This window comes from Eucyclogobius newberryi, unplaced genomic scaffold (assembly GCF_026437365.1).
Source record: "Eucyclogobius newberryi isolate DKJ021-1_F unplaced genomic scaffold, fEucNew1.0.hap1 SCAF_18, whole genome shotgun sequence".
NCBI lineage: Eukaryota > Metazoa > Chordata > Actinopteri > Gobiiformes > Gobiidae > Eucyclogobius > Eucyclogobius newberryi.
In genome coordinates, this window is record NW_027315812.1 from 13,165,516 (window position 1) to 13,190,064 (window position 24,549).

Below are 24,549 nucleotides of genomic sequence, written 5' to 3' on the forward strand. Positions count from 1 at the left end.
AAATAATTGGTCCACCAATCTTCAGATACATCAATATTTTGTGAAAAGTTTCCTATTTTGATTCGTCTAGCATCGAAAGGCAACTTGGTAACTTAAAAAAGACAAAAAGTTAAAAGAATATCAAATATTATGGGTGTTTAAAGGCATTTTGGTGATAGCCCAGAGCACTGACAATGTTATACAGTTACAGAAAATACACAAGCATCGCCGTTTTCAATTTTATTTACGCTATTGCTAATAGTTCACTCAGGGGAACAGTATCTTCCCGCGAACAGAACGGTGTTGGTGGCATTGTGTCGGATGAAGAAGAGGAAGGGGTGGTCTGCGATGAAGGTGGGGGTACGCACAGCACAGCGCAGCATCATGACCGCAGCAGTGGCAGCAGCAGCTTCAGTGCCCTCTTCATTCACCTCCACGAACGCTTTGTGGACGACCTTAGACAAAACCAGGTCGTTGGCCGGAGACATGCCTAAGGAGAGGAAAGAAACGGATACATGTGAGAGAAAGGCCAAGCAAGTGTAAGTAAAGTGTGTTTTTTAAAGCTTAAATTGGTCCTATTATTCAGACAATTGCTATGGTCAAGGTCCAGCAGTGGAAGAAGTGGCTTACCTAAAAGTACTGATACAGGGGCAAACAAATACTCAAGGAAAAGTAAAGCATTACATAAAACAATATACTGGTACTGAACAGAGTAAAATGTACAAGTAAAAAAAGAGTAAAAAGTATTTCACAGAGTTGGAGAACTATTAAAGCATCAAATATTTTGATCTCGATAAAGAACAGAGTTGATTTTTGGTCAAAGGAATCCTTTGAATTCATAACTTCATTTATTTTAATATATTGTTCAAACTGGTCTTTAACTCACAATCTTTAACCATTCCAGGCCGTGTCAAACCTTACAGAAAAGTACTTTACTTTTCAATCCAGTTCAAAAAAGTACTGGAGTAAAAGGTACAGAATCTAGAGACTCTCAAATGTAGTGTAGAAGTATAAGTATAAGTATATGTAAACTGTACTTAAGATCTGCACTAGTACTTTTCCATCACTGTCGAGGTCTAAGTTCAATCGATAACATATTGATAACAAAAATGCAGTCTAAAGTGTTGTAGAATGATAATTAAATGAATAAAAAGGAAAGGCACTACAAGCACTAAAAAAAAAAACATTTGTGTTTACAAAATACTTTAATCTATTCACTTCTATTTACTTTCAGTGGATCAGATTTACGTCTAGTTTTAGGTTATTTTACCTATTTTAATCCTTGCCAGTTGTACAGTGTCTGAGTTCTAGTTGTGTCCTGTTTTGGCACGATTCAGAAAAAGACATGCATTGAAAAGCTTGAACTCAGACTGAAGAAAACCAAAGATGACAGATGGACCTGTTCATCTCTCCAGAGTCTCTCCAGGGAGAAATATGAACTATATGTAATAAATATGTGATACAGAAAGCAGTATTTCCTCACCAGAGAAATCACTCCTGCCCATGTCAAAAGCGTCCGCCATGCCCATGCTGGTCAGGACGTTTTTCAAGTCGTACGTCTCCTCCATCTTGAATCGAGGGAGTCCCAGCTGCACCTCCACCTCGTCCATCATGTCGGGACGAGTCCACTCCACGAAGTTCCCATAGGTCAGCTGCTGCTCAAGCTTTAATGCACACAAGAACATCTTTAGTTTATAAAGTGTGTTTTAATGTATAACTAGCCTGCCAAATATTTGTGATATGCGAAGCGGCTGTTAAGTGCTGCGAAATCGATACTATTGCGGTGTTTTAATATACTAATATAATTAAAACTAGACTTAATCAAGGCTAATTCAGAATGAAAAAAGTGAATAAAAATCCACCTTTTTCAAACATTTAGATTTTAAAAACAGTACATTTAAGTCTTCAGTTAAAAAAAGCTTAACGTTGACAAAACCAAGATTAAATCAAGGCTATTTAGGACTTTAAAATAAATAAAATATGCGTTTTTCATTTAAAAACACACAATTTCCTTTTTAAAATCGGTACATTTGGTGTTTTTGCGACTATTGCGTTAGCCAATATTGTGATTTATTGATACTTTTATTGTTTATTTATTAAGGTTTGAAACGCGAACTATGCATTACTATGTGAATTATGTATCTAACCAGACTTTTTACATCCACTCTACTGTTTGTTAACTGTGCAAATCTAATCGAATGACAAGTTAATACCCAATTCTTCTGCAAAAAGCACTGCAACAAAGAAGTGATGCAGCGCAACGTTATGTGGATGGGTTTAAGTAATATAGTAGTTAATAATAGCTCATATTTTTCCACTGATTCTTATGATATAGCGGCTAGACTTTGATTGTCATACCTTCTCCAGACCTGTAGTGTCGTCCTCGATCGTGTTGGGCAAAAAGATGAGCATGCTGAGCTCCTTTCCTTTGTAAGGCAAATCTATAATCTGTTTCACAGACAATAATGTACGTGAATGACAATATAAAATGAAATATATTAGACAAAATGAAGGAAACGTGCCTGGCAGCCGACGTCACCGACGTACGTTATAGGAAACTTTGATTTTTGGTGCATCATCTTCACTGGCTTTGTTTCGTTCTGCAAAAAAAGAAAAATGACAAGTTAAAAATGTGGTAACAAAATAAATCTAACATCTTATATAAGCATTGTATATGTATATTTATATTGTGTATCGCTTATTAATCTAAATTTTTTCCCTTATAAATAGCACACAATTAGACAAAAATGCATTTGGTGAACACAATTTCCTCTTCCTCTTCAGATTGTAACTCACCTTGTTTATCCTGAACTTATAGTCATGGGTGGAGCTCTCCTTAAACTGTTTGTTCCAGTTTCCTTTGAAGTAAATGGCGTTGACCAGCACAAGTTTGGTCAAACCATCCACCACACCTTTGGCCAGAACGTCCTTAATTTTACCTGAGAAAGAGCAGCGCATTTGAACATTACTACAGCTAAAAAAACAAAAAACTGGCTTACTCAAATCTGCTGTATATTTTGTTTGTACCTTGCGTCTGCTGCTCTACCCAGGTGTTAATGGTGACTCTAGCCTCCTCGGATTTGCCAAGAAAGTCCACGGACTGCAGCTCGGCATTGTAGTGTTTTCTCGTGCCTCCCAGAAAATCCTACCAAAAATATACAAGAATATAGAGGATTCTGGCGGGTAACGTTCATGCAAATGCAGTACGTAATGTGTCATTCCCGTATTAGTCAAAATGAGTAGCTGCAAGACGCTTTTTAATACTATATTATCATTTATACATATCCTATTTTCTTGTGTTCATTGAGATTACGTTCATTGAACTGCTATTTATAGGGATTTCAAGGAAGTAGTATCAGGAATGCAAATTAAATGTTTTTTTTTTTTATTGTAACTAGTTGATTTAAGTTGTTTTACTGCAAAGCTACTGGAGGTGGTGAGTCCAGTCGTAATCGCTCCAAACTACGAGACTGAAGAGGATGCTCATTAGTGATCCACATCTGTCTGCCTTGGTCTCTCATTAAGAACTATTGAGTGATTGACTAAATTGCTGAACCCCGGCGCTCGTATTGACGCACACCTCGACAAACTGGTACGTCTGCTCTCCGTACAGTCGGTTGGCCACACTGAGGGCGTAGGATGCGTCCGGGCTGTTGAACACCTGCAGGAGCGAGCCAAAACTGGAGTGCACTTCATCTGAGATGTCCGCAGTTTTGAGACACTGGAGGAATAAGACGATAGTTTAATGTCAGAAGAAAAGCTTATTAAATACCATAGGGAAACCATTGCGACCCTGCCCCATGTAAGCAGTGATTTAGACCAGTGATGTTTAAGACAGACACACACAGAGAGAGTTTGGCTCTGAAACAAAAGACAAAAGTACCCTTTAAAAGTCCCACCACCACAACATGGCTTAGTTAGTACAGTTCCCACTCTTTAGATGGTGTCTTTGTTTACCCCCTTACTGAGATGAGCTGGCAGTAACTTTTGCAGCTGTTGGGGCATCTGTATCTGCATTTGACCGACTTGTGGAGGCTTCTCTGCCTCTTTGAAGCACAGGACCTAGAGGTGCAATACATGGGTAGCATTTCATTTAGAAATCACTTTACCCGCTGTTTTGCTGTGTAATGGTAGAGCACATGACAAAATAATATTTATATTTAAAAAAAGAAGCAGCTATGCCTGTGTACAAGTCTGTCCATGCCTATAGCTCCAAAGTACGGTGCATCTCTGACATGCAATATGAACCATCTCCAGACCGGCCTACTGCTACCACAAGAAATAAACCAAATCCATAATAAGACTATTTCTGACCTCATCTTGGACAACACCACAACTTCAAGATGAAAAAAGAAAGGAGGACAACATTGTGCATAAACTGACTCAAAATTAAACATAAAACATGGGAAGGAATCCAGAAGGAGCCACTTGAGAGCGCTGCACTACACTGCTAACCTATACTTACTGTTCTACTGATGAAAGATAATGTTATTTTGTTATTTTTTTAGTTTTTCATATGGTAACACTCACACGGATTATTATTTCTACAGTTAACCGACTTGACTAGTCTAGACTAGAACTTGACTAGTCCTTCCTGGCCTAAGTGCTTATATAACTCCCTTAACAATCCCCTGAGATTTGTTTCCAACTCATTTCATGGTGGTATTTCAAGAGTAAACGCTACTCAGCTGACTCAAACTATAAAACTCTGTCGTAACCTTTGTTCCTCTCACAACACCACACCCATCTCCATTTGGCCCATTCACATTTACCATTGAGTCAGGTGTAACCAGAGCATTAACACAGTGACAGCTTCTACTGAATGTGACTGATGGCCATGACTGTCTTTCCTTTTACTTCGCAGGGAAGAAAGATTATTACACAAACAGAATGAATTAAATTGTATTACCGATTACAACATTTCTGCATTGAACATTACGGCTGCACGATTTGGAAGAAGAATAGCAACTGTGATGTGTGTTTTCGTAACAGGATTCAGTTCAAAGCTCAAAATTTAAACGCAAATTGACAAAAACGCTGAAATAGGCTGTCAAACTGTCAAACTCATGTAGTTCAGAGCACGTTTGCACAGATCTAAACTATACTTAGGAGTTTTTATGGAAAATTAGACAGGATAGTTTGTTGTTTGTACAGAAAATGACACCCTACATATTCTCTATACGTCATGCAGAAAATGAATGAACTGTCCACGCCCACGTTTCCAGGTGAGGCCCGGTCGCTCCCACATTCTCACATTGCAGTGGCCCATGATGTGGACCTGGGTGTGGCTCCAGACAGACCAGGAGTGAATTCACATTTTGTCATTTTACACAACCAGCATTACTTAATACAATTTGTACTCACTTCACTGAACAGACATTTGCACTGCTAAAAAACTATGCGAAACAAACTTAAGCTTTTTTTTTTTTTTTTTTTTTTTTAAATCAAGATAGAGTTACTGTCATTTCTAATTGTCACTGAGTTATGGGTAAGTTTGGGTCATTTAATCAAGAGTTCGGAGGAATAAATTTGACTTTCTTGCGTTAAATTACACCGATTAAACGCCTGTCTTGTTCGTGCTTAGAAACAAACGCTGAAAGCCATTTTATTTTATTTTTAAACGTAAAAATAAAATAAAAGTGTATTGTTTTTTTGCCACATTGCCCAGCCCTATCAGTGTGCCTGTATAAATAGTAAAAATAATAATATTAAATGCTACAAAAAAAGTATGTACTTTCAGCAGTATCTACTTCATCATGTGGGAACAGGAAAGATATATTTATTTGCACTACTGCCGCCAGACAAGAGATTGCGCAGTAACACTATCGGCTGTACTCAATGGTGGCAGATAGGACGCGCACTCTAGCTTATTTACAAAGTGTTACTATGGAAACATAACAGATGGAACGCTTCATTTATCATTTTCACGTTTTGTTGACTCGTCCAGTGACTCATAAGGCTGGCAATTCCTGCCCGTGGCCGCTTACCTCGGACATCTGCGTGGCCGTGTTGCCTTTGGCCCCGAAGAGCACCATGGCCAGCGCTGAAGAGATGCTCAGCGGGGAGAAGAAGACATTGGCGCTGCAATCGTTGTCACTCAGGGTTTTGAGCAGATTCAGGGCGAAGCTGGTGTTCGCTTTGGACAGAGGAGCGTCAGTTGCCATTGTGTCTGTTGCAAAGAAAGCACAGCAATGCATTAGGTTTTGCATAAGCGGTTGAATGACAAAATAAAAATCAACTTTATTATGTGTTTTATGCATTTTATAGAGTAACTTTTTAATACAATTTTACTTCCTGTAGATGTTTTCAAACTGCATACCTTTAAAAAAAAATATGTTTCTCATTTCTCTTTCCAATAATAATTCATTTTTTCTCATTTTTGTCATCCAACCTTTGAAAATACAGATGTTTTCCATTATTTGAGCCTTTGATCTTCCAATTACATTACATTCAATATTATGGCCAGGCCGTTATACTTACTCAACTATTTTGTGCTTCCAGTCATATATTATTTGGAAGTTACTCCAACTTGAGAACACTTTTTGGCAGCTCTACCAACCTCTGGCTCTTATGTTCACAATCGTACAATAAAAAATCACCGAAGCCTAGTATTAACAGCTAGTATAGTTCATCAAAGCCTAATATTAACAGCTAGTATAGCATAGTGCCATGAGACAATTTCAGATAACATAAGATTCAATTCTAGAAACACAAATACAACAGGGATGATTAAATTGCTGCTAAACTAAATAAGTTTAATAATAACTAAAACAAAAGTTACAAAAATAACTAAATATTAGCTCCATGGCTAAACTTGGTAGACATGAACAAGACAAAAACAGGCAACTTTGAAGCTAGTATTACGCTTCCTGATTGTGACACGTGACCTTTTAAACCTTTAATAACCCCGAAGCCTCCAGTAAGATATAAATCATGCATCATTACCACGTTATATGAGTAGCTACACTCTACACATGAGCTAATATGCTACAGAAGTTAACGACACGCCACAGTCAGATTAACACAATGACAGACATGGTAAATGCACTCACCTGCAGAGTTCAGAGGAATCACAGGCAAACTTTAGCTGGAGCTCTTCGTTTTTATTATTGAAAAACGACACGCCCCGAAAAGGTGCGGTGACAGCACTTCCGCCCACTACCGGCGTAACTACGTCATGATTTACGTACCCAAATACGGAAGTGACGGACCAGAGATTCTTAAAGGAAGAGACCATGGATCTATTATATTATGAAAGAAATCGCCGATGTTTTATTGGCTTTTTGATCCGCAGAGGAGAAACTTCCGCACAAGGTTGCAGTGGGATGATTTAAAAATCAAAATTAAAAGTTGCATTTTGACCTAATTTGTAATTGTATACAACCGGTTTCTGCCTTGAATTGTTTGTAATCTCAAATCACATACATTGTTGTGTGATTAGACATCCTTTAATTATTTATTAAATGTAGATTGTAGTAACAAATGTAGGTAAATTAAATGGGTGATTGTGAAAAAAAAAATGCTCTCAAACACATTTATTACTGAGATGATAATGAATACATTTTGGACTGTGAAGTATTAAACAGGTAAAAATCAAAGTTATTAAAAAAAAAATGTCAATATATATATATATATATATATATATATATATATATATATATATATATATATATATATATATATATATATATATATATAGGAACAAAGCATCAGCGACAGGGCCATTAAAAAAAAAATACTTGAACATTTGGTTTGGAGGAGTAACATAGCACACATTTTAAATGCCCTTGGGAGGTTATGTAATACTTAAAAAAATAAACAACACGTGTGCAAACACCATATTTCATACCGGGATGAAAATTCATAAAATCTGGATGACGTAGTAAAAAAAACAAGTAAAAATCAAATTGTAAAGTTGCAACTCTGAGAAAAAAAATAGAACAAAGCATCATATATGGTAATTTGAAAAATAAAAATCGTCCAACGAAGAGTACACTGTTGGAGGAGTTGTGTCTAATGAAAAAGAGGAAGGGGTGGTCTGCAATGAAGGTTTCAGTAATCAAGGCCGATCTGTTCGAGACGACTGCTCCAGTGGCGGCAGCAGCCTCGGTCCCCTCTTCATTCACCTCCACAAACGCTTTATGCACCACCTGCGACAAAACCAGGTCGTTGGCTGAAGACATGCCTGAGAAAATAAAAGTATAAATCTTGAGTGTACAACAATGGAAGGAGTTGCATGGGGATAATGGCACTGTAACAGTATTTACTACATTGAGACCACTGTGGTTATAAAATACTAAGGATGGGACAAACTCTTTTAACAATATTACTGCAGATAAACACAATCTCACCAGAAAAGTTGCTCTTTGACACATCGAAAGCGTCCACCATCCCCATTGTTTTCAGCACTTTGTTCAGATCATAACTCTCCACCATCTTGAATCTGGGCAGCCTCACTTCCACCTCCACAGATCCCATCGTGTCCCGACCAGTCCATTCTTTAAACTTGTCGTAGGTCAACTCTTGCTCCAGCTTCAACAACAGTCCCAAAAACGTCAGAATAATAGTGTAAAATAAAATTATATAAATATACAATGCAAATTTTTCTTGCCTTTTCCAAGCCAGTTGTTTCGTCCTCTATTTTGTTTGGTAAAATTATGATCATACTCAGGTCATTCCCTTCATATGGCATTTCTAGGATCTGTTAAATATAAAGGAAGTAGTAAATAACACTGTTCCTCGTGCAAAAGTGTTAATGTGTGACAGCATATGATCATATACCTTACAGTTTGCCTCTTCTAGGAAACTGAAATGGAATTTTGCTTTCTGCATCATCAATTTGACTGGTTTTGTGTCGGTCTGAAAAAACAAAACAAATAATATACTGAAAATTAGTTACACTTATTTTTAAGAAAGTGTGGTCCAGTTCATGGCATAGTTCAGTTGTGATCATTGGGCAATAATCAATGAAAATTCTTTTGAAAATGCACTAGTAGTTATTATATGAAGTGAGGCCTTATTCCCCCATGTCATTTTAGATTTAATGCGATAAAGATTTTTTTTAAAAGAGATAAAGTTATAGAATGACTTGTTAATAAAAATATCCAGTTGTAGTCATGTGGACATTTTTTTTAGAAAAAAAAAAACGTTTCGACTCGCAAGAGTAATTTTCAATCTGCAGATTTAATATCAGAACTCAGATATTTATCCTACCTTGTGTAAGCTCTGCCCACTGGGTGGAACCACCTGGTAATAGTTGTTTACCTGAAAACACCTATTTTTTGCCTGAAACTAATCTTCTTAAGGGGCTTTTAACGTTCAAAGAAGATTCGTTTCTGGCAAAACCGTAAACTATTATCAGGAGGTTCTGACTGGTGGAAAGTGCTTACTCAGAGTAGGATAAATGTCTGAGTTCTCAGATTAGATCTGCATGAGAATCTTGTTTTTCTAAAATCAGATTGCTACAAATGAGTCTTCTTCTATAATGGAACACTCCTTGATGAATGAGAGATTACACAGATTTATACAATGACAACATTTATTTTTGTTATGCTAGTGTTGTGCAAGAATTCACCTTGTTTAGGCGAAACACTGCATCAGTAGTAAACTCCTCCTGAAACTGAGAACTCCATTTGCCTTTGAAGTAAATGGCATTGACAAGCACCATTTTTGTTTCGCTATCCACGACATCGGAAGGTAGCAGGTCGGTGATTTTACCTATGAACAAGTGGGAAATTTGGCAAAACTCTCAACAAATTTGGCAACGTTTATTATAACCAAAAGTGCAAATAAGTCTAAGTAGTATAGATTTCTTTTAGACACACAATTTGCTCTGAGTGCAGCTGGACTCAAAGCCTTCTTCCAGACATATAAACAACCCTCTTGCTCCTGAATATTTACCTGAAAACATGGCGTATGTGAAATCACTGTTAGTAATACTGTATATACTGTAGGTACCTTGTGTCGTCTCTTCCACCCAGTTGTTGATGTAGACTCTAGACGTTTCTGCATCAGTTTTGAAGTCCACAGTTTCCATCTCAGCACTGTAGTGTTTCTTCGTTTCAGCCAAAAAATTCTACAAGACAATTTTGAATCAACGGAGAATAATTTGATGATTGTTAATGGCGATATTTTAAAAGAATGTACATATGGCAAGTTTAGCATCCCATTCTGATAAGATACAAAATGTTAATTATTGCCGAAAACACCAACCTTATCAAATGTATAGGTTTTCTCTCCATACAGTCTGTTGGCAATACTCAGGGCGTACAGTGCATCTGGTTTATAAAGTTCACTAAGTAACTGGGCAAAGCTTGCATCCACATTGTCCTTGTCATTTTCAGGTTTAAGGCACTGTGAACAGCCAGAGAAGACCTAGTGATTAGAAACACATTCCACGATGACACATACTAATAAATAAAGGCAACGATTGGATCATAATGAATCATAATTTAAAGTGTAAATGTGTAGCCAACACCATAAAGAGATCTTAGAACCCACAAGATGAAGGAATCTCTTGTAATAAGGCATCCATGTATCTAACTGCATGTTTACGTTGAAGACTGCAGTATGATTCTTCACCACAAGATGACGCCAAAAAAGATTAGTCATTAATGTTATTCTAGTATACAACTGAACGGTCCCATGTGTACGTTTCATGTTGTTTATGTTGAGAGAAGAGAGAAAAGACATTAGTAAACAATGAATTAATTTATACATAGGAAAGTGTGTTACAAAAGTATTTACACACCCAGACAAATTGCCTTCAGGAATTGTAACAATAACATGTTGGGTACTGGATGGTAAATGCTCTTCTCCAAAGATCAAACCAAAGAATGAGGTTAAAGGTGATTTTTCATTTATTTACGCACCGTGCGGAGGTATGCGGGCAGGCGGCTGGTTCTCTGGATCTGTGTCCTCATTTGCATCCTGGTCTGCATCTGGGACTGCATGGGGTACGGCCGGGTGGTCTGCAGTGTGCACTCAGGACCGTCTCCAGGCTGTGGGGCCTCAGGCTCCGAAAAGCACAGCATCTGGTGGATATAGGGACATGTAGGCCTTTTAACTATGGCTCTATTTAGTGATGGTTACATTATGATTTACACATTATTTATTAAGTTGTATACATTACATATATTTTTTAGAAGGATTACAAGCATGTTTTAAGGTCTTAATTGAAGTTTCTGGTGTTTATTGCAACAAAAGGCCAGATGCTGCATATTTGTAAGCAGCACTTTTATTGTACACATCTCTAAATAAATGCTTAGGTTATTGTTATTCTGTTAATTTATTAAATGCAATTCAAGTCTACATTTTTGTTTAATTAGAGGCAAATGTAATCATAAACCACAATATGTATTTGATATTTTAACTTTGAAGCTACGTTTTGATAAAATGGTAAAAGTGTTCATGTCAAGTTGATCTTACCATAATCTTATCTTATACAAATAGTTATGACAATTACAAGTGGGTATGTGAGTACACTGACTGACTCATTACAGGTGACACTTTCACATGATGCCACCCTAACCACAGGCATCTGCCAAGTTCAAGATGCGCTCATTCCTGCAGGTCATCATTCGTGAATAAGTAACAGTAACCGAACAAGTCATTGTACAATACAAGTCTCTCCATGTCGAAGGGATCCATGTACTTACTTGTTTTGCATTGACTTGTCTGAAACATGGGTGTGTTACTATAAACACAGATACTTCATCAGCCCTTTGTCTACTTATCCTCAAGGGCTGTGCAATTTTCACAATGTATTTTTCCAATCAGCAACAAAAAGTGTCAGCAGAAAGAATACCGGTACAAACAATAAATAAATAATGAGTGCCAAAAATCAAGATTTAAAGCCCTATTCACCTCGTAACTTTTAGCTAAAATTGAAAAATAAGATATTTTCTATAATCTAGCAAAAGCTGTCTGTTTGTGTGTTTACCTCAGACATTTGTGTGGCTGTGTTGCCCCTGGCTCCGAGCAGCACCATAGCCAGAGCTGCAGAGATGCTGAACGGGGAATAGAAAATGTTCCCAGTTTTGTCCTTCAATTCTTCCCTCAGCTCTTTTAACAAAGCCAAAGCAAATGTGGTGTTTGCCTTGGGCAACTTCATTTTAGACTCCATTATCTGAAAGTCACAGATTGTATCAAGTTATTATAAGATCCAGATGTGAAGTGCAAGTCCTGTATAACATATTGGTTCTGTGTTTCTGATTTGGTCTTGATTTAGTAAAAATGTAGTATAGAATTAGTACTGATTTTCCTGGTTAAGTTCTAATTTAGCTTTGGTTTAGTCCTTTTTTTGACCTGATTTATTCTTTGATTAAATCCTGGCTCCGTCCTGTTATAGACCTCATTTGGTATAAACACTTGATTTATATAATGCTTTTTGCACACTTACAGATGCTCTACATTGCATAATTCATTCACTCTTACTTTGGCCATAGCTGCCCTGGGGCAGGCTAATGGAAGTAAGGCTGGCATTCTTCGCCATCAGCCCCTAATAGAGCCACTGTGGCACACCTGTGGCATCTGGTTTTCTCAGTCTCTTATATGACAACATATTTACTTACAGTTACATAAGTAAATATGTTGAGTTACATATTTTACAGAGTAACAGATAAGATAACCTTTATTTGTCCCGCAATGGGGAAATTCCACTGTTGCAACACAGATTAAGTACAGATGTATATTAATAATAACAGATAACTTAGAAATAACTCTTATAATCTTAATAATAACACTTAATAATGACATAGTAGAAAAAGCTTCAGTTGTAGTCATCTGGACTCAGTTAGAAAAAATAGACGTTTCGACTCTCATCCAAGAGTCATTGTCAATAAAAGAATTTAGGTCGAGAACTCCGATATTTATACTATTCTGTGGTAAGTCCAGCCCATTGGGAGGAGCCTTCCTGAAGAGGAAAGAGTTGTTTGTTTCAACAGAAACTTACCCTCTTGGTATCTACTTAATAATGACATAACATGTAACAGTGCTCTTTGTCCTGGTTGCTCTTCCCTCTGTGAATAAGTCAAATGTTTTATGATGACAATATTAAATTAATAGAATATTTGTGTTTCTTTCCTCTTATTTGAGTATAGTTTCCACACATGAAAGGCCACACATACTGTATAGTGTCAGTACATATCACAGTAGCAGAACAGATCAAATGTTTCGCAGCTAATGAATAAAAAAATGAAAGTTTGTACTTACATCAAATGCTCTTCAGGTCAAGTGTGAACTGGGATGAAGGTTCTGCAAGTTTTTGAGCTTATGTATTCAGCGCCACACCCACAGACTAATGCATGACTCCTTGGCAACAGTTTTGTGTTTTAGAAATCACACCCTTTTGAGAACAACACGCCCAGAAGCTGACTTGGGACTTGTTCTGGAGAGAGTGTTGCTCAGACATTTTTGGGAAATTAAAAAAGTCATTTATTTCTGCTTGTTGTTGCATTTTCCAACAAATAAGGCAACTATAGGTGCACAAATTTGGGTTATAAAGGAGTTTGCAGGCGTTTGTAGGCGGTGAAAAATATATAAGTAAAATAAAAAAATTGTGTAACCACCGTTACTTAATTTAATCACAATAATCAAATTAAGATTTGGAATATCATCTGCAGGCGAGTCCTGGCCTCGTACAATTACTCCTAATAAATTACTCAGTTTCGGTAACAGTAGTATTTGCAATTAGTTACTTTCCACCCTATTATATATAATAAATGTATATATATATACATTTTACTCCCTCCTTCCTTTCTATTGAGCGAGGGGGATAAGGTATTTTTTATAAATACAATCCCTGACATTAGTCGTGTGCTCAGGTTTCTGCACTGGCTTCATGTGGCTCACATAATAGACTTAAAAGCAGCTCAGTTTGTGTTTCCATGGCCTAGCACCAAAGTATATCTGACTTACGTCTCCTGCTGGTGCCCAGAGTCAAGACTATGGAATATAATATTCATTAATTTTCTACCACTGGTTTCCATTAGGGTTCGCTGGTGACTGGAGCCTGTCCCAGTGACTCTGGGCCTTAGGGGATATATTATAATATAATATATATATATATATATTATATATATATATATATATATATATATATATATATATATATATATATATATATATATATATATATATATATATATATATATATATATATATATGTATCAGGTAGCTTACCCGGGAAACAATTTGCATTTTAAAGCTTGTTTTATTTTGTTTATTTCAGTCGGCTCCAGTCTCACGAACCGGATGTAAACGTCATGACGCAATTTTACGTGGCATCAACCAACGAATAAAATAGAGGGGGGATTTGTGTTCCATTTTTCCTTTCTAAACACAAAATAAACGTTTAAGAGCTTAATTTGTTACTACTAATGCAATTGGTTGTATCTTTAGTATTATTTTTGGAATAATACAGTACAAAAAGTTTAATAGATGTGCTAAATTGTATTTACCTTTTTCATCTCCCCCCCGTCTGTGAGTGAACTGTTCCCGTCTGTTTGAAGCGGAGCGGGAGGTTCAGCGGCTGTGTTGTTCTCTGAGAAAAACGGGATACAAATCATTCAGGTTGACTTCAAAATATCATTTCATCGCAATTTTTATAAGCAATACTTATTGACATTGAGTTTGTGTATACTTGAACAATTTAACTTGAGTAATTGTCCCTACATTTAGCTACGTAACAACAACCGCACAGCTAAACGAGTAGCAACACCAACAACACTGTCGGATCTGAAGCTAGCTAACGTTAGTAGCTATAATACATGTCATTTACTGAACACCTTTGACTTTTGTTCTGTTCTGTTTTAAAGGATGGACATGACCACTCGTCTGAAATGTCTGTTGATGGCGATCCAGCAGTACAAAGAAAACAGGACGGCCACAAATGCAACCAAACTACAGAAACAAGTCGAGGTTAACAGTTCTTATTGCTCTGCATGAAAAGGACACACAAAATACATTAACTGGTGGTGGTATTCTTCCTGATAGTGCTGTAAAGTTATATTATAATCAGTGTCTATTTTGTTTTGCCCCAACAGCACAAGTAAATATAACCTTAGTATTTGCTTTTGCATATTAAACATTAGCTAATCATATAAATTAACTGTTTGTTCATAAAGTCTTGCAATGAATGACTGATTACTGGTTACTGAATGAATAATTGTGACTAGTCGACTATTAAATCATTGCTTCTCGTTCTGCCTTTTATAAGTGTAAAGTAGCTCAATGGTCCTTTTAAACCTGCTGTTTATGCTTGCAGGAGGTGTCCACTCTGCCCTCAGAGCAGCTTCTGACCCCGGGCCAGGCTCTGCCCGCTGAATGTGTCTCTGGACTGGTGGATTTAGCTGGAAATCCAAACACCAGCCCAGCGCTGACGAGCTGCATCGTCTCTCTACTGGAACAGCTGGGTAAATGAATACACACATGTCTCTGAAATGGATTAAAGGCCTGACCACAATTCAGCATTAGTTGATTTGTGAAAAGTTGACCAATTAGATACAGTTTTTTCAAAGTAGAATAAACATGATTTTCTGTACGGGATAATTATTTTTTTTATAACTTGGGGCAATATTAACAAGCATTTAAAAACTAAAGTGTATGAATAAAAATACATTCTCAATCAAATATATTTGAATAAATACAACAATTGGAAATATTCTTATAATTGATTTGACGTTGGAACAAAATATTTCTAAGGAAGGCACTTTTTCTTTCTTGGAAATTTGTAAAAGGTTGTCTCTGATAAATTGCTGATTTTCTTGGAGTTTGACTGACGTGTTATCTGTGCACTTCTTTAATCTCATAGAAAGAAAATGATTACCGTTATAACTTAACTGTCCATTTTTCCTATTCCAGCCTGTGATGAAGCGAGTCGAGAGATGCTCCACAGCAGCTTTAGCCTCACAAACACATTGGCATTTATCATCCACAGTCACAGCGCTACACCTGGAGAACCGCTCTTACTGCAGGTCAGATGTCCTCACACCTCACCGGAAATTTATTCAATTTTTTTTTAATTCTGAAAGACTTTAAGGCCTTTTGCTCTTTGTTTCAGTGTCTGCGGGTGCTTCAGAAGTTGACCTACAACACTCGCGTCTTCCAGTCAATTAACTATTTCCATGAACTCATCACATTCCTCATGACCAATATGTGAGTCAGTTTGAAGCGCAGATTTTCAGAATTCAGCAATTATAACTAGTTGCATTCATTTTTTTAAACTATACAAAATTTGATAATATTAGTACCTTTGTTTTCTCAGACAGTCTCACAATGATGAGCTCATCACTCCGTGTCTCGGCCTAATGGCTAATCTTTGTCGAGATAATCATTCTGTGCAAAGCCATATCAGATCTCTGGTGAGTACATTTTGATGCCAACAATCACTTCACGTGTTCTTAAGCATTTTCACTAGTTATAATTTAAAACCATATCCATAACCTACCAGGAGCGGTTAATTTGTTTAATTTGATCTTTTTTGTGTAATCATATATATATATTTGGATCATTAGTAACTCAAAAGTACCGTACTTCACAGTTTGACATCATCCATGAAGTTTCTCTGTGTCGTCAAAGTCCATACCCTTCACTAGACTCATTTTTATTTCAATGCCTTTGCCATACATTATTTTTTAGCTTAATTACAATTGTATATAATGCATTTACAGGTACAGTTTAAAAGGGTTCTGTATCATAACATTTCTTTCTTTTATTACAGGACAATGTGAAGGCCTTTTACCGCACCCTGATAAACTTCTTGGCTCACAACAATTTGACGGTTGTGGTTTTCACTCTGTCTATTCTGGCCAGTCTCACGATGAATGAGAAAGTCGGAGAGAAGGTTTGTCCTTTAAACACTTTTCTCTTTGAGTACATTGCTTATCAACAGAATGCTATGGATCTTATTATCGCTTTTTTATTTTATTTTTTTTAGCTTTTTGACGCAAAGAACATCCACCAGACATTTCAGCTGGTGTTCAACCTCATCGTAACTGGTACAGACACTTGTAAATACGCCGTTGATCTTTTGGTTGACCTTCTGAAAAACTCAAAGATTGCAGATTATCTATCTAGGTAATAGAATCTTTTTGTTTTCTCTCTTATATTATTTAATTTACAGCACATTCATATTCAAATGTGTATTTTTTTTAAAGCATAAGTTACGATTTTATTTTCTTCTAGGTACAAGCACTTTTCTGTTTGCGTCTCAAAGGTTTTGGGACTTTTACATTCAAAAGATCCTGAGTCAGCTGCTAAGGTAAGGTACATTAGACTAGGTTTGGTTCAGTTGACCATGTTCTCCATATTTTAATGTGCCGGTGGTTTAAAATGACATTCAAGAGCACGTCAGAAATCTAAAGAAGAATTACAATAGCTTTTGAACTAATGTGATGATTTGACATAGTTTATAGTTATTTTCTCTGCCATTTCTGAGCCCATCCACATGAAACAATGAGCAATGTAAAACTGGCACAAAGTCTCCACTGTCGGCTCAAATTACCAAAGGTGAAATATTTATTCACATTAGGTTAAAAGTGAATCCAAACCCTGTTATCTGGTGTATGCTCAAAACAACAGTGTGTCTCTAACTACAGGCTGCACAGATTTAGTTATGATGGTAGGACCTTATTTAAACCAGTAAGAAGAAGATTCAAAAAAAGTACCAGGAACTGAAAAAGGTTCCCACAGTGGCAAAACACCTATTGTAGCTGACCCGGTTGTATTGCGTGCGGACAGGTGCTGGAGCTGCTGTTGTCCATGTGTCGTATTTCTGGTCTCCGTTCGCTGCTCTGCGACGTGGTCTTCAAACCCGCGGCCCCTAAGCTTCGGGCGGGCCGCAGGCAGGGACCGGACGCAGATGTGAAGGAGTCCGGAGTGGCCCTGGTCCAGTGTCTGAGCTCCAGTGTGGATCAAGCAGAGGCGCGCACACTACAGGCTCTGCAGCTGTTGCATGAGCTGCTAGAGGTGAGATACAAACTTTCGATATACGTTGCTTCAGTAATAACTTAATCTGTCCTCTCCCTAACCATCGCAGGAGGCTCTGGGAGCAGACTCCGTAGCTGCCTGTGTCTTGAGTTATGTGGAGATGTTGCTTCCCGTTCTGCTGGATCTGCTCCGAGGCCTGGACTCTGCAGAGGGAGACGCTCGGCTCAAAAAGCACTGCACCCGGATCACACACGTCACCAGCCTCCTGCTTGATATCCTTTTACTGCTAGTTATGTAGATTACAATTCTACAAAGTGGTTTTATGACTGTGGGTTTGAAAGTAGGTTTAAGGTATAGGCATTGTTTCAAAACATCAGTTGTTCCTTTACAAATGTAGAGGTTTCAGCAGAGAGAGTGTGATGATGCATGTTTGCCACCAGAGGTCACTATTGGCTACACACATAACCATAACATTTTGAAGAACGGGTTAATATATGGAGTTTGGTATGAATGTGAAATTAAGGATGTCACATATACAAGGTTGGAGTTAAAAATATTGAAATGGATGAACAATTATTTGTGATTAGTGACAACATGAAAACCGTTAAAAAAAACTGAGATTTAGTGTCTAATGTATTCCTCATTTGAGCAGCTTTATGAATAATGTGACATAATAAACATCACTTTAGGTTTACTGTTTTGGACAAAATAAACATGAGCATTCTAGGCGTATATGTTTTAGTTTTTTTTTTTAAACCGTTGCTGTTCATGATGGTTGTTTTTTATTCCTTATTGTTTATATTGTGATCCAAATAATCTCGATTATCACATTGGCAGTCCATTATCATTATTATCATCAAATACAAATGGTTAAATGGTGTAGTAGGAAAAATTCTCATAACCGCATTAAAATAATTAGTCGTCTTATAAAATGTGGTTGACGAGGACTCCATGGATCTAGAAAACTTAAAAAGAACACTAGGACAAATCAACTGGTTTGACCCTTGACCCCGTCACTGCTCTGTGCGGAGGACTCCACGCGGACTGTGGTTTCTCGCCAGGTGAGTGCTCAGCTCTGCCTCTCGCAGGTGGAGGATCTGCTCTCCTGTTGCCATAACAACAGCCCCCTCACCTGCCCCGCCCCCCAGTCCGACAACAGCCTCAGGTCAGTGCCAAAATCTGTATTAGCTATGGGAAAAGAGCAAAAATATATCTAGTTATAGTTACAGTAATTACAGATATTGTGGTATTGAATGCTGACATTGTCTGTTTTTAGTCAGGTCAGTTCTGAAGCCCTTTTAAAAACCCTGGAGCTGATGAGCAAACTCCGACAACAGGTGGAGGACATGGTGACCAGCTTCTACAAGATGCTGCAGGTCAGTGAACCCAAAGAAACGAATAATTAAGTCATGTAATAACAGTACTACCACAATGCAAAGTACATATGGAATTATTATCACTATTTTACTGCAAGCTATTATTTTTGTGAGCACTCTGTAGTACATTTTGTGTGCCGATCATAATGGCAAAAAGAAAAGTTTTTTAGAAATGTTTTACTTTAGGCGAACATGTTTTGTACAAACTTCACAGTGTAATTGTGGTTTATTTTTGCTTAGGATCCAAGGATTGTGACGCCTCTGTCTTTGGCGATGACGTCCCATCACAGAGAAAGTGTTCAGACCGCTCTGTCACTGCTGTTTGAAGCCACGCCCCTCCCAGAGTTCCCTGCTCTCATGTGAGTCTTTCCCTGTTCCGGTCTGAAATTAATTACACCATTGAAGAGCCAGTTTCACGTTTCTTGTTTCTACGGTTTAAGCCCAAATGTTGACTTTATTTTACTTATTTTATTGTTTTTCATCATAACATTTTGAAGTTGGAAAATATTGCGATAAACAATGATATTGATGCAGTAAACCCTTTTTGAATAGTATTGTAAAGGAAAAAAAAGTTCCTGCAATAATAAAATGGCAAAATTGATTGAATAATTTCTTTCTATAAAGGGTTATATATAGATTAATAATTGTTTGCTCTTCTGCAGCAAAAATCAAAAATTAGGCAAGCGTTTCCCAGTAGTACAAACATAATGTAAAGACAATGAATACTGTGCCAAACAATAGTGTAATATCTTTTCATTTATTGAACGATAAGTCCACATATTAATTATTGTGTCCGGCCTCGTTATTGTGTGTAAATGAGACCTGTTTTTGTTCAGTTTATGTTTTATGCTCTGTTTAGTTCATTCAAATCAATTCTTTGGGGTTTTCTCCTCCTTTAATATGAAAAACGATCATAAAACAGCCTGTTTTTTTCCAGTTTGGGCGAGTGTATCGCCGCGAACAACGCCTATCGTCAGCGGGAGGCCGAGCTGTCCGTCAAACGCGTCGCCGTGCAGGAGTTCCCGCCCACTCGGACAAACGGCAGCCTCTTGGACGCCTCCATCGGCTCCATCCACAAGACGGTGAACGGTTTAGCCGACAAGATGCTCAACGGACTCGCGGTATGAGAGAACCATGGAATTCTGTTTGGTTTTCCTATCAACTGCTTAAATTTAGGGACCAAATATTGATCGCTAAATAAGTCGTCATCGGTATGTTCGTTAGTGGTTATTCAAGCGTTAAGTTGATGGTTAACAGTGATTAAGAGTACTCATGTGGAAATGAAAAAACAATGTATGGCTAAATTGTTAAAGACAGAGATGCAGTACTACAAAATAAAACATGCTTCATAAAAAGGTAACAAAGGTCTAATTAAACACCTTTTAGCTGTTAATCTGGGCTGTAAATATACAGGTTGCTCACACATTTTTGTTGAGGCTATGGTGAAAGTGGTGATACTTTCTTCAATTATTCCATTTTCCAAAACTGGTACGTAATGTAATGTCATACCAAAATTACCATTGTAAAACACTGTAATACAAGTAGTAGCAGGAAATCTCCTGTCTCTCAGACCAATTAAATAAAATGCAAAAATGATGTAAAATCATATTTCTGATTGGTGAATGTTGAGCTCTTTTTTTTTTTTTTTGTAATGATCCAGTTTTTAAGAATGTGTTGTCTGTAGTTACAGGAGAAGCCAAAGGATTCTCTTGTGTCGGAGGTGATTAATGTGTACGAACAGAAGCTCTCTGCGTTTGAGGTCAGTCCCTTTTATCTATACAGCGCCGGGTCGCTTCAGACAAGCTTGTGTTTGAACGTGTGTTTGTCTCTTCAGTCAAAAGAGAGTCGACTTCAGGATTTGTTGGAGGCCAAAGCGCTGGCTCTGTCTCAGGCCGACCGACTCATCTCTCAGTTTCGAATGCAACAAGCTCAGGCGGAATCTGAGGTAAACTTCCTCCTGTTTGGACCAGAATTATGTGTTTATTAACATACATATCTCAAATAGTTGGTTCATTTGGTGTCTATTGGGGGGAAAAGTTTAATATTTTGTAATGGCTTATGCCATCACTGAATATAAAATCAATGGGTTGATTTAATTTTACTTTTTTTATATATAAATGTTGATAAATGCTCTCGTTTTGGGACGTGAACCTATACAATCATGAGAAATCACATCAACACCATAATATATTACTTGGTTAATGAAAAAAGCCTTGTTCTAGGAAAGAATCAAATTTAAGGATTTTTTTTGTATTTTCTTCATTCAAGGCTCGAAAACTGGGTGGTCTGTTGAAAGAGGGGGAGCGTCGGCGGGAGGAGCTGCAGTGCAATCTGGGTAATCAGGTGCTGGAGGTGGAGAGGTGCAAGTCGGACATCGAGGAACTGCTCAAACACAACGCCAGGCTCCAGCAGGACTCGGAGGAGCACCAGACGCTGAAGGGAGCTTATAACACTCTGCTCAACAGGTCGGCAGGGAAAACAAATCACTTTTATGATTGATATTAGCTTTGATAGACAGTCGGCCCCTTCATAGATATGACTATTACCATGATATGACACACAAACAACGTAACATCACAAACTTTGAAGCTAAATATACACAGCACTTTTATTAAGTGTCGATAACTGAAACCTTGGAAAAATCTCTTGCATCAATAATTGTAAGGCTCAAACGTGACATCTTTAAGTAACATAGCGTATGGCTAAAAAAAATGAATCCTATATTATTTTTTAATGTGATTATATGGTTTCTTATGAGAAATAAACAGTTAAGACTTGATAATGTTTATGAAAAAGATGATAGACTTGAATGAACCTAAACATTTTAATCTGGTGCCATTTAAATTCACAAAATGATCCAGTTTATTTATCTAAATTTAGACATACTTTTACTGCCACATGATTGATTGTAGCGTCGAGCCAATAATGGCAATCTGCAAATTATAAAATCTTCATTATTATTTGTCCAGCCTCACCTAATCCACTAGAATCATTTTTATTGTGACCCACTTGTAATTTTAACGTGTATTTCTTTCATTTCATATTCATATAGTGTCTTGAAATATTGAACACGTCAAAACGCACTTTACCCACAGTGTAATGTTAATCGTTTTCTTTCAGATTGAATGAAAGCGAGCGTCTCTTGAAGGAGCTGCAGGCGGCGCACATTTCTTTGACCAAACAAAACGACACTTTGAAGAAAAACCATGAGACGCTTCAGCTGCAGAACGACAGGTTTCACACATTTCATCTCAAATTGTTTCGCAACCTTCTCGAGAGAATGGCTGATGGTTTAGATGAGTGATCATTTTCAATCGTTTGCACCAAGGGCCACCTGAAATAACTAAACTAAACTGTGTCAAAATATAACTTTAGACCCGGATTAAATTTGACCAAATGAGGACCAAATCAGGACCAGAAGTGAAACGACACAAAACCAACCCTAACATTAAACCATGCATAAACTGATTAAAACCTAAAAAGATTCAATATTATGTACAATTAATTATATCCTTTATGTCGCTTTTATTTCAGGACGGTGGCGTTGGTGGAGGAGAGAGATGAAGAAATCAAATCTTTACATTTAAATCTGCAGCAAAAGGACAGTGACATTGCAGGTCAGTGAATCACAGCAATCTGTAAATAATCTTTTTACTGAATTTTGTTAGACAGTTGACATACATTTCCCCTTTATGCTGTTTTGTTTAGTATTCAATTAATTTCTTCTTTATAGTGTATTTCTATACTTCTGTACAGACATCTAACATATAATGGGACTAAACTGTATTCAGTGCTAGAAATGGTTGCTCTGTAAATGTAAAATCAAATTGGGATATTTTGGAATCATTGTTATTGTGGTTCAGTACTTTTCAGTTAAACTCAACATTCCTCCTGTTTGTCTTGTGGTATTGTTTAACCTCTGAGGTCACCTATTTGTCATAAATAATTATATATTTTTGTCTAATTTGAGTACATTTTGTAGTTTGTCCCACTGTTGAAGCTATGGTTTTCTGAACATTTGTCAGGTCTGCGCTCTGAGCTTCGAGCTGAGGAGCAGAAGCTGAAGGAGAAGGAGCAGGAGCGACGCGACCTGGAGGAGACCGTGGACGTCCTGAGGAAAGAGCTGGATAAAACGCAGCAGGCGCGCAAAGACGCCAGCATTAAGGTAAGCACTTGCCGATTTGAAAAATGAAACATTTAATTATGAGGTTTCAGATTTCTAGCATCTGATTATTCATAGCATAAGACTGAAATATGAGCTACCACAAACTAGTACGGCAATGAAATACATTTCAGGACATGTTTACATTTCAGGACATGTTTTTAAAGGTCTACATGGGAAGCAGGAAAAGATTTACATTGCTTTTCTAAATGGACCTTCCATCTTAAAAAATGTACTTGCATTTCTTACTGAAAGGCTTAGACCAGAGCTATTCAACGTGGCAACATTTGGTGTCACAAAAAATATCCTCAACACTAGTTCTGAGTTCTGTTTCAACGATGATTAATCAACTACTACTATATTCGATTTTTGTGGAAAAATAAAAATAATGTTTTACCAACCGTCTTATACAAAATTGCCAATTCGGTAGTGAAGCAGAGTTAAACTTCTCTTAATATTTGGAAAATGGGTCGTTGGCCGGATCAGATCATTTTAAGGGCCTGATCTGGCTCTCGGGAATAGGCCTGGCTTTGGCTAGATCTTGAATTTGAAATGTTATTATATGATTGTGTTTCTAAGGTGTCTACTCTGGAGCAGCAGAAGAGCCAGCTCGAAGTGAAGCTGAAACAGAAAGAGGATGAACTGAACAAACACTCATCCATGATCGCCATGATCCACAGCCTGAGCAGCGGCAAAATGAAGAACGAATCCAATGTGTCGCTATAACAACAGCTTTTACCTAACCTACCCTCTTGATTAAATGTGTAATGTATTGCTTTTAAAATAAATATCTTATTAGATTTTATAATTGTTCTTCACGTTTTGATTTCTAAATAATTGGCACAAAGTTCAAAGTGAACCTAAAGTCATGATAGTTGCTACAGCCACAACTTAATTAAAGCTAAATGTTGGCGCAAACAAATAATAACAAAGTTAGACATTTGTGAATTATTTCTTTCAATGACAGTTAATATCCCATATTCATCCTGAAGCAAACCCACACAGAACAATGGCTGATTAGTGCGCTCCATCATATCTTGTGAAAAATTAACTGCTATAAATTGGCATCAAACACGTTTTTTATTGTCATTCCTTCCTCATTTC

The 24,549-nt window shown here is 37.2% G+C and overlaps 3 protein-coding genes across 5 annotated transcripts; 1 reads left to right on the plus strand and 2 right to left on the minus strand.

Moving 5' to 3' along the window:
* Positions 1–206: 206 nt before the first annotated feature.
* Positions 207–7,165, minus strand: LOC140364446 (leukocyte elastase inhibitor-like). Of its 2 annotated transcripts, XM_072450580.1 has the most exons (10): positions 7,032–7,165; positions 5,967–6,148; positions 3,937–4,041; positions 3,560–3,700; positions 3,007–3,124; positions 2,776–2,918; positions 2,502–2,579; positions 2,338–2,427; positions 1,463–1,643; positions 207–469 (listed from the first exon to the last, which is right to left on the minus strand). In XM_072450580.1, the coding sequence occupies exons 2-10, from the start codon at positions 6,141–6,143 to the stop codon at positions 243–245; spliced, it is 1,260 nt and encodes a 419-aa protein (XP_072306681.1). In that variant the 5' UTR covers positions 6,144–6,148; positions 7,032–7,165; the 3' UTR covers positions 207–242. The 2 variants fall into 2 exon arrangements, with proteins under 2 accessions (XP_072306681.1, XP_072306682.1); XM_072450581.1 differs by lacking the exon at positions 3,937–4,041.
* A 518-nt stretch (positions 7,166–7,683) lies between these two features.
* Positions 7,684–13,324, minus strand: LOC140364445 (leukocyte elastase inhibitor-like). Of its 2 annotated transcripts, none has more exons than XM_072450579.1 (10): positions 13,192–13,324; positions 11,921–12,106; positions 10,851–11,012; positions 10,192–10,332; positions 9,937–10,054; positions 9,554–9,696; positions 8,761–8,838; positions 8,591–8,680; positions 8,331–8,511; positions 7,684–8,164 (listed from the first exon to the last, which is right to left on the minus strand). In XM_072450579.1, exons 2-10 carry the CDS (start codon positions 12,101–12,103, stop codon positions 7,704–7,706), a joined length of 1,557 nt encoding a protein of 518 aa, XP_072306680.1. In that variant the 5' UTR covers positions 12,104–12,106; positions 13,192–13,324; the 3' UTR covers positions 7,684–7,703. The 2 variants fall into 2 exon arrangements, with proteins under 2 accessions (XP_072306680.1, XP_072306679.1); XM_072450578.1 differs by having other exon boundaries at positions 10,192–10,353.
* Positions 13,325–14,470: 1,146 nt separating this feature from the next.
* On the plus strand, positions 14,471–24,203 carry cip2a (cellular inhibitor of PP2A). Its single transcript, XM_072450583.1, has 22 exons — positions 14,471–14,550; positions 14,796–14,898; positions 15,245–15,392; positions 15,841–15,953; positions 16,040–16,134; positions 16,244–16,340; positions 16,700–16,822; positions 16,916–17,055; positions 17,164–17,239; positions 17,719–17,946; positions 18,017–18,179; positions 18,925–19,072; positions 19,184–19,283; positions 19,524–19,642; positions 20,221–20,404; positions 20,968–21,042; positions 21,118–21,228; positions 21,552–21,748; positions 22,404–22,517; positions 22,818–22,900; positions 23,309–23,448; positions 24,025–24,203. Exons 2-22 carry the CDS (start codon positions 14,797–14,799, stop codon positions 24,169–24,171), a joined length of 2,703 nt encoding a protein of 900 aa, XP_072306684.1. The 5' UTR covers positions 14,471–14,550; position 14,796; the 3' UTR covers positions 24,172–24,203.
* Positions 24,204–24,549: the final 346 nt, after the last annotated feature.

What these genes read in the sequence shown, in the direction of transcription:
- LOC140364446 (XM_072450580.1), bottom strand. Translation starts at nt 6,143, where the DNA reads ATGGCAACTGACGCTCCTCTGTCCAAAGCGAACACCAGCTTCGCCCTG. An exon ending in CAGCTCATCTCAGTAAGGGG is followed by an intron (nt 3,701 to 3,936) that starts GTAAACAAAGAC and finishes TTATTCCTCCAG; the next exon opens with TGTCTCAAAACTGCGGACAT. An exon ending in AGACGTACCAGTTTGTCGAG is followed by an intron (nt 3,125 to 3,559) that starts GTGTGCGTCAAT and finishes TATTTTTGGTAG; the next exon opens with GATTTTCTGGGAGGCACGAG.
- cip2a (XM_072450583.1), top strand. Translation starts at nt 14,797, where the DNA reads ATGGACATGACCACTCGTCTGAAATGTCTGTTGATGGCGATCCAGCAG. An exon ending in ACATTCCTCATGACCAATAT is followed by an intron (nt 16,135 to 16,243) that starts GTGAGTCAGTTT and finishes TTGTTTTCTCAG; the next exon opens with ACAGTCTCACAATGATGAGC. An exon ending in CCAGAGTTCCCTGCTCTCAT is followed by an intron (nt 19,643 to 20,220) that starts GTGAGTCTTTCC and finishes GTTTTTTTCCAG; the next exon opens with TTTGGGCGAGTGTATCGCCG.
- LOC140364445 (XM_072450578.1), bottom strand. Translation starts at nt 12,103, where the DNA reads ATGGAGTCTAAAATGAAGTTGCCCAAGGCAAACACCACATTTGCTTTG. An exon ending in GGTGGAAGAGACGACACAAG is followed by an intron (nt 9,697 to 9,936) that starts GTACCTACAGTA and finishes ACTTGTTCATAG; the next exon opens with GTAAAATCACCGACCTGCTA. An exon ending in AAACAACTGGCTTGGAAAAG is followed by an intron (nt 8,512 to 8,590) that starts GCAAGAAAAATT and finishes CTGTTGTTGAAG; the next exon opens with CTGGAGCAAGAGTTGACCTA.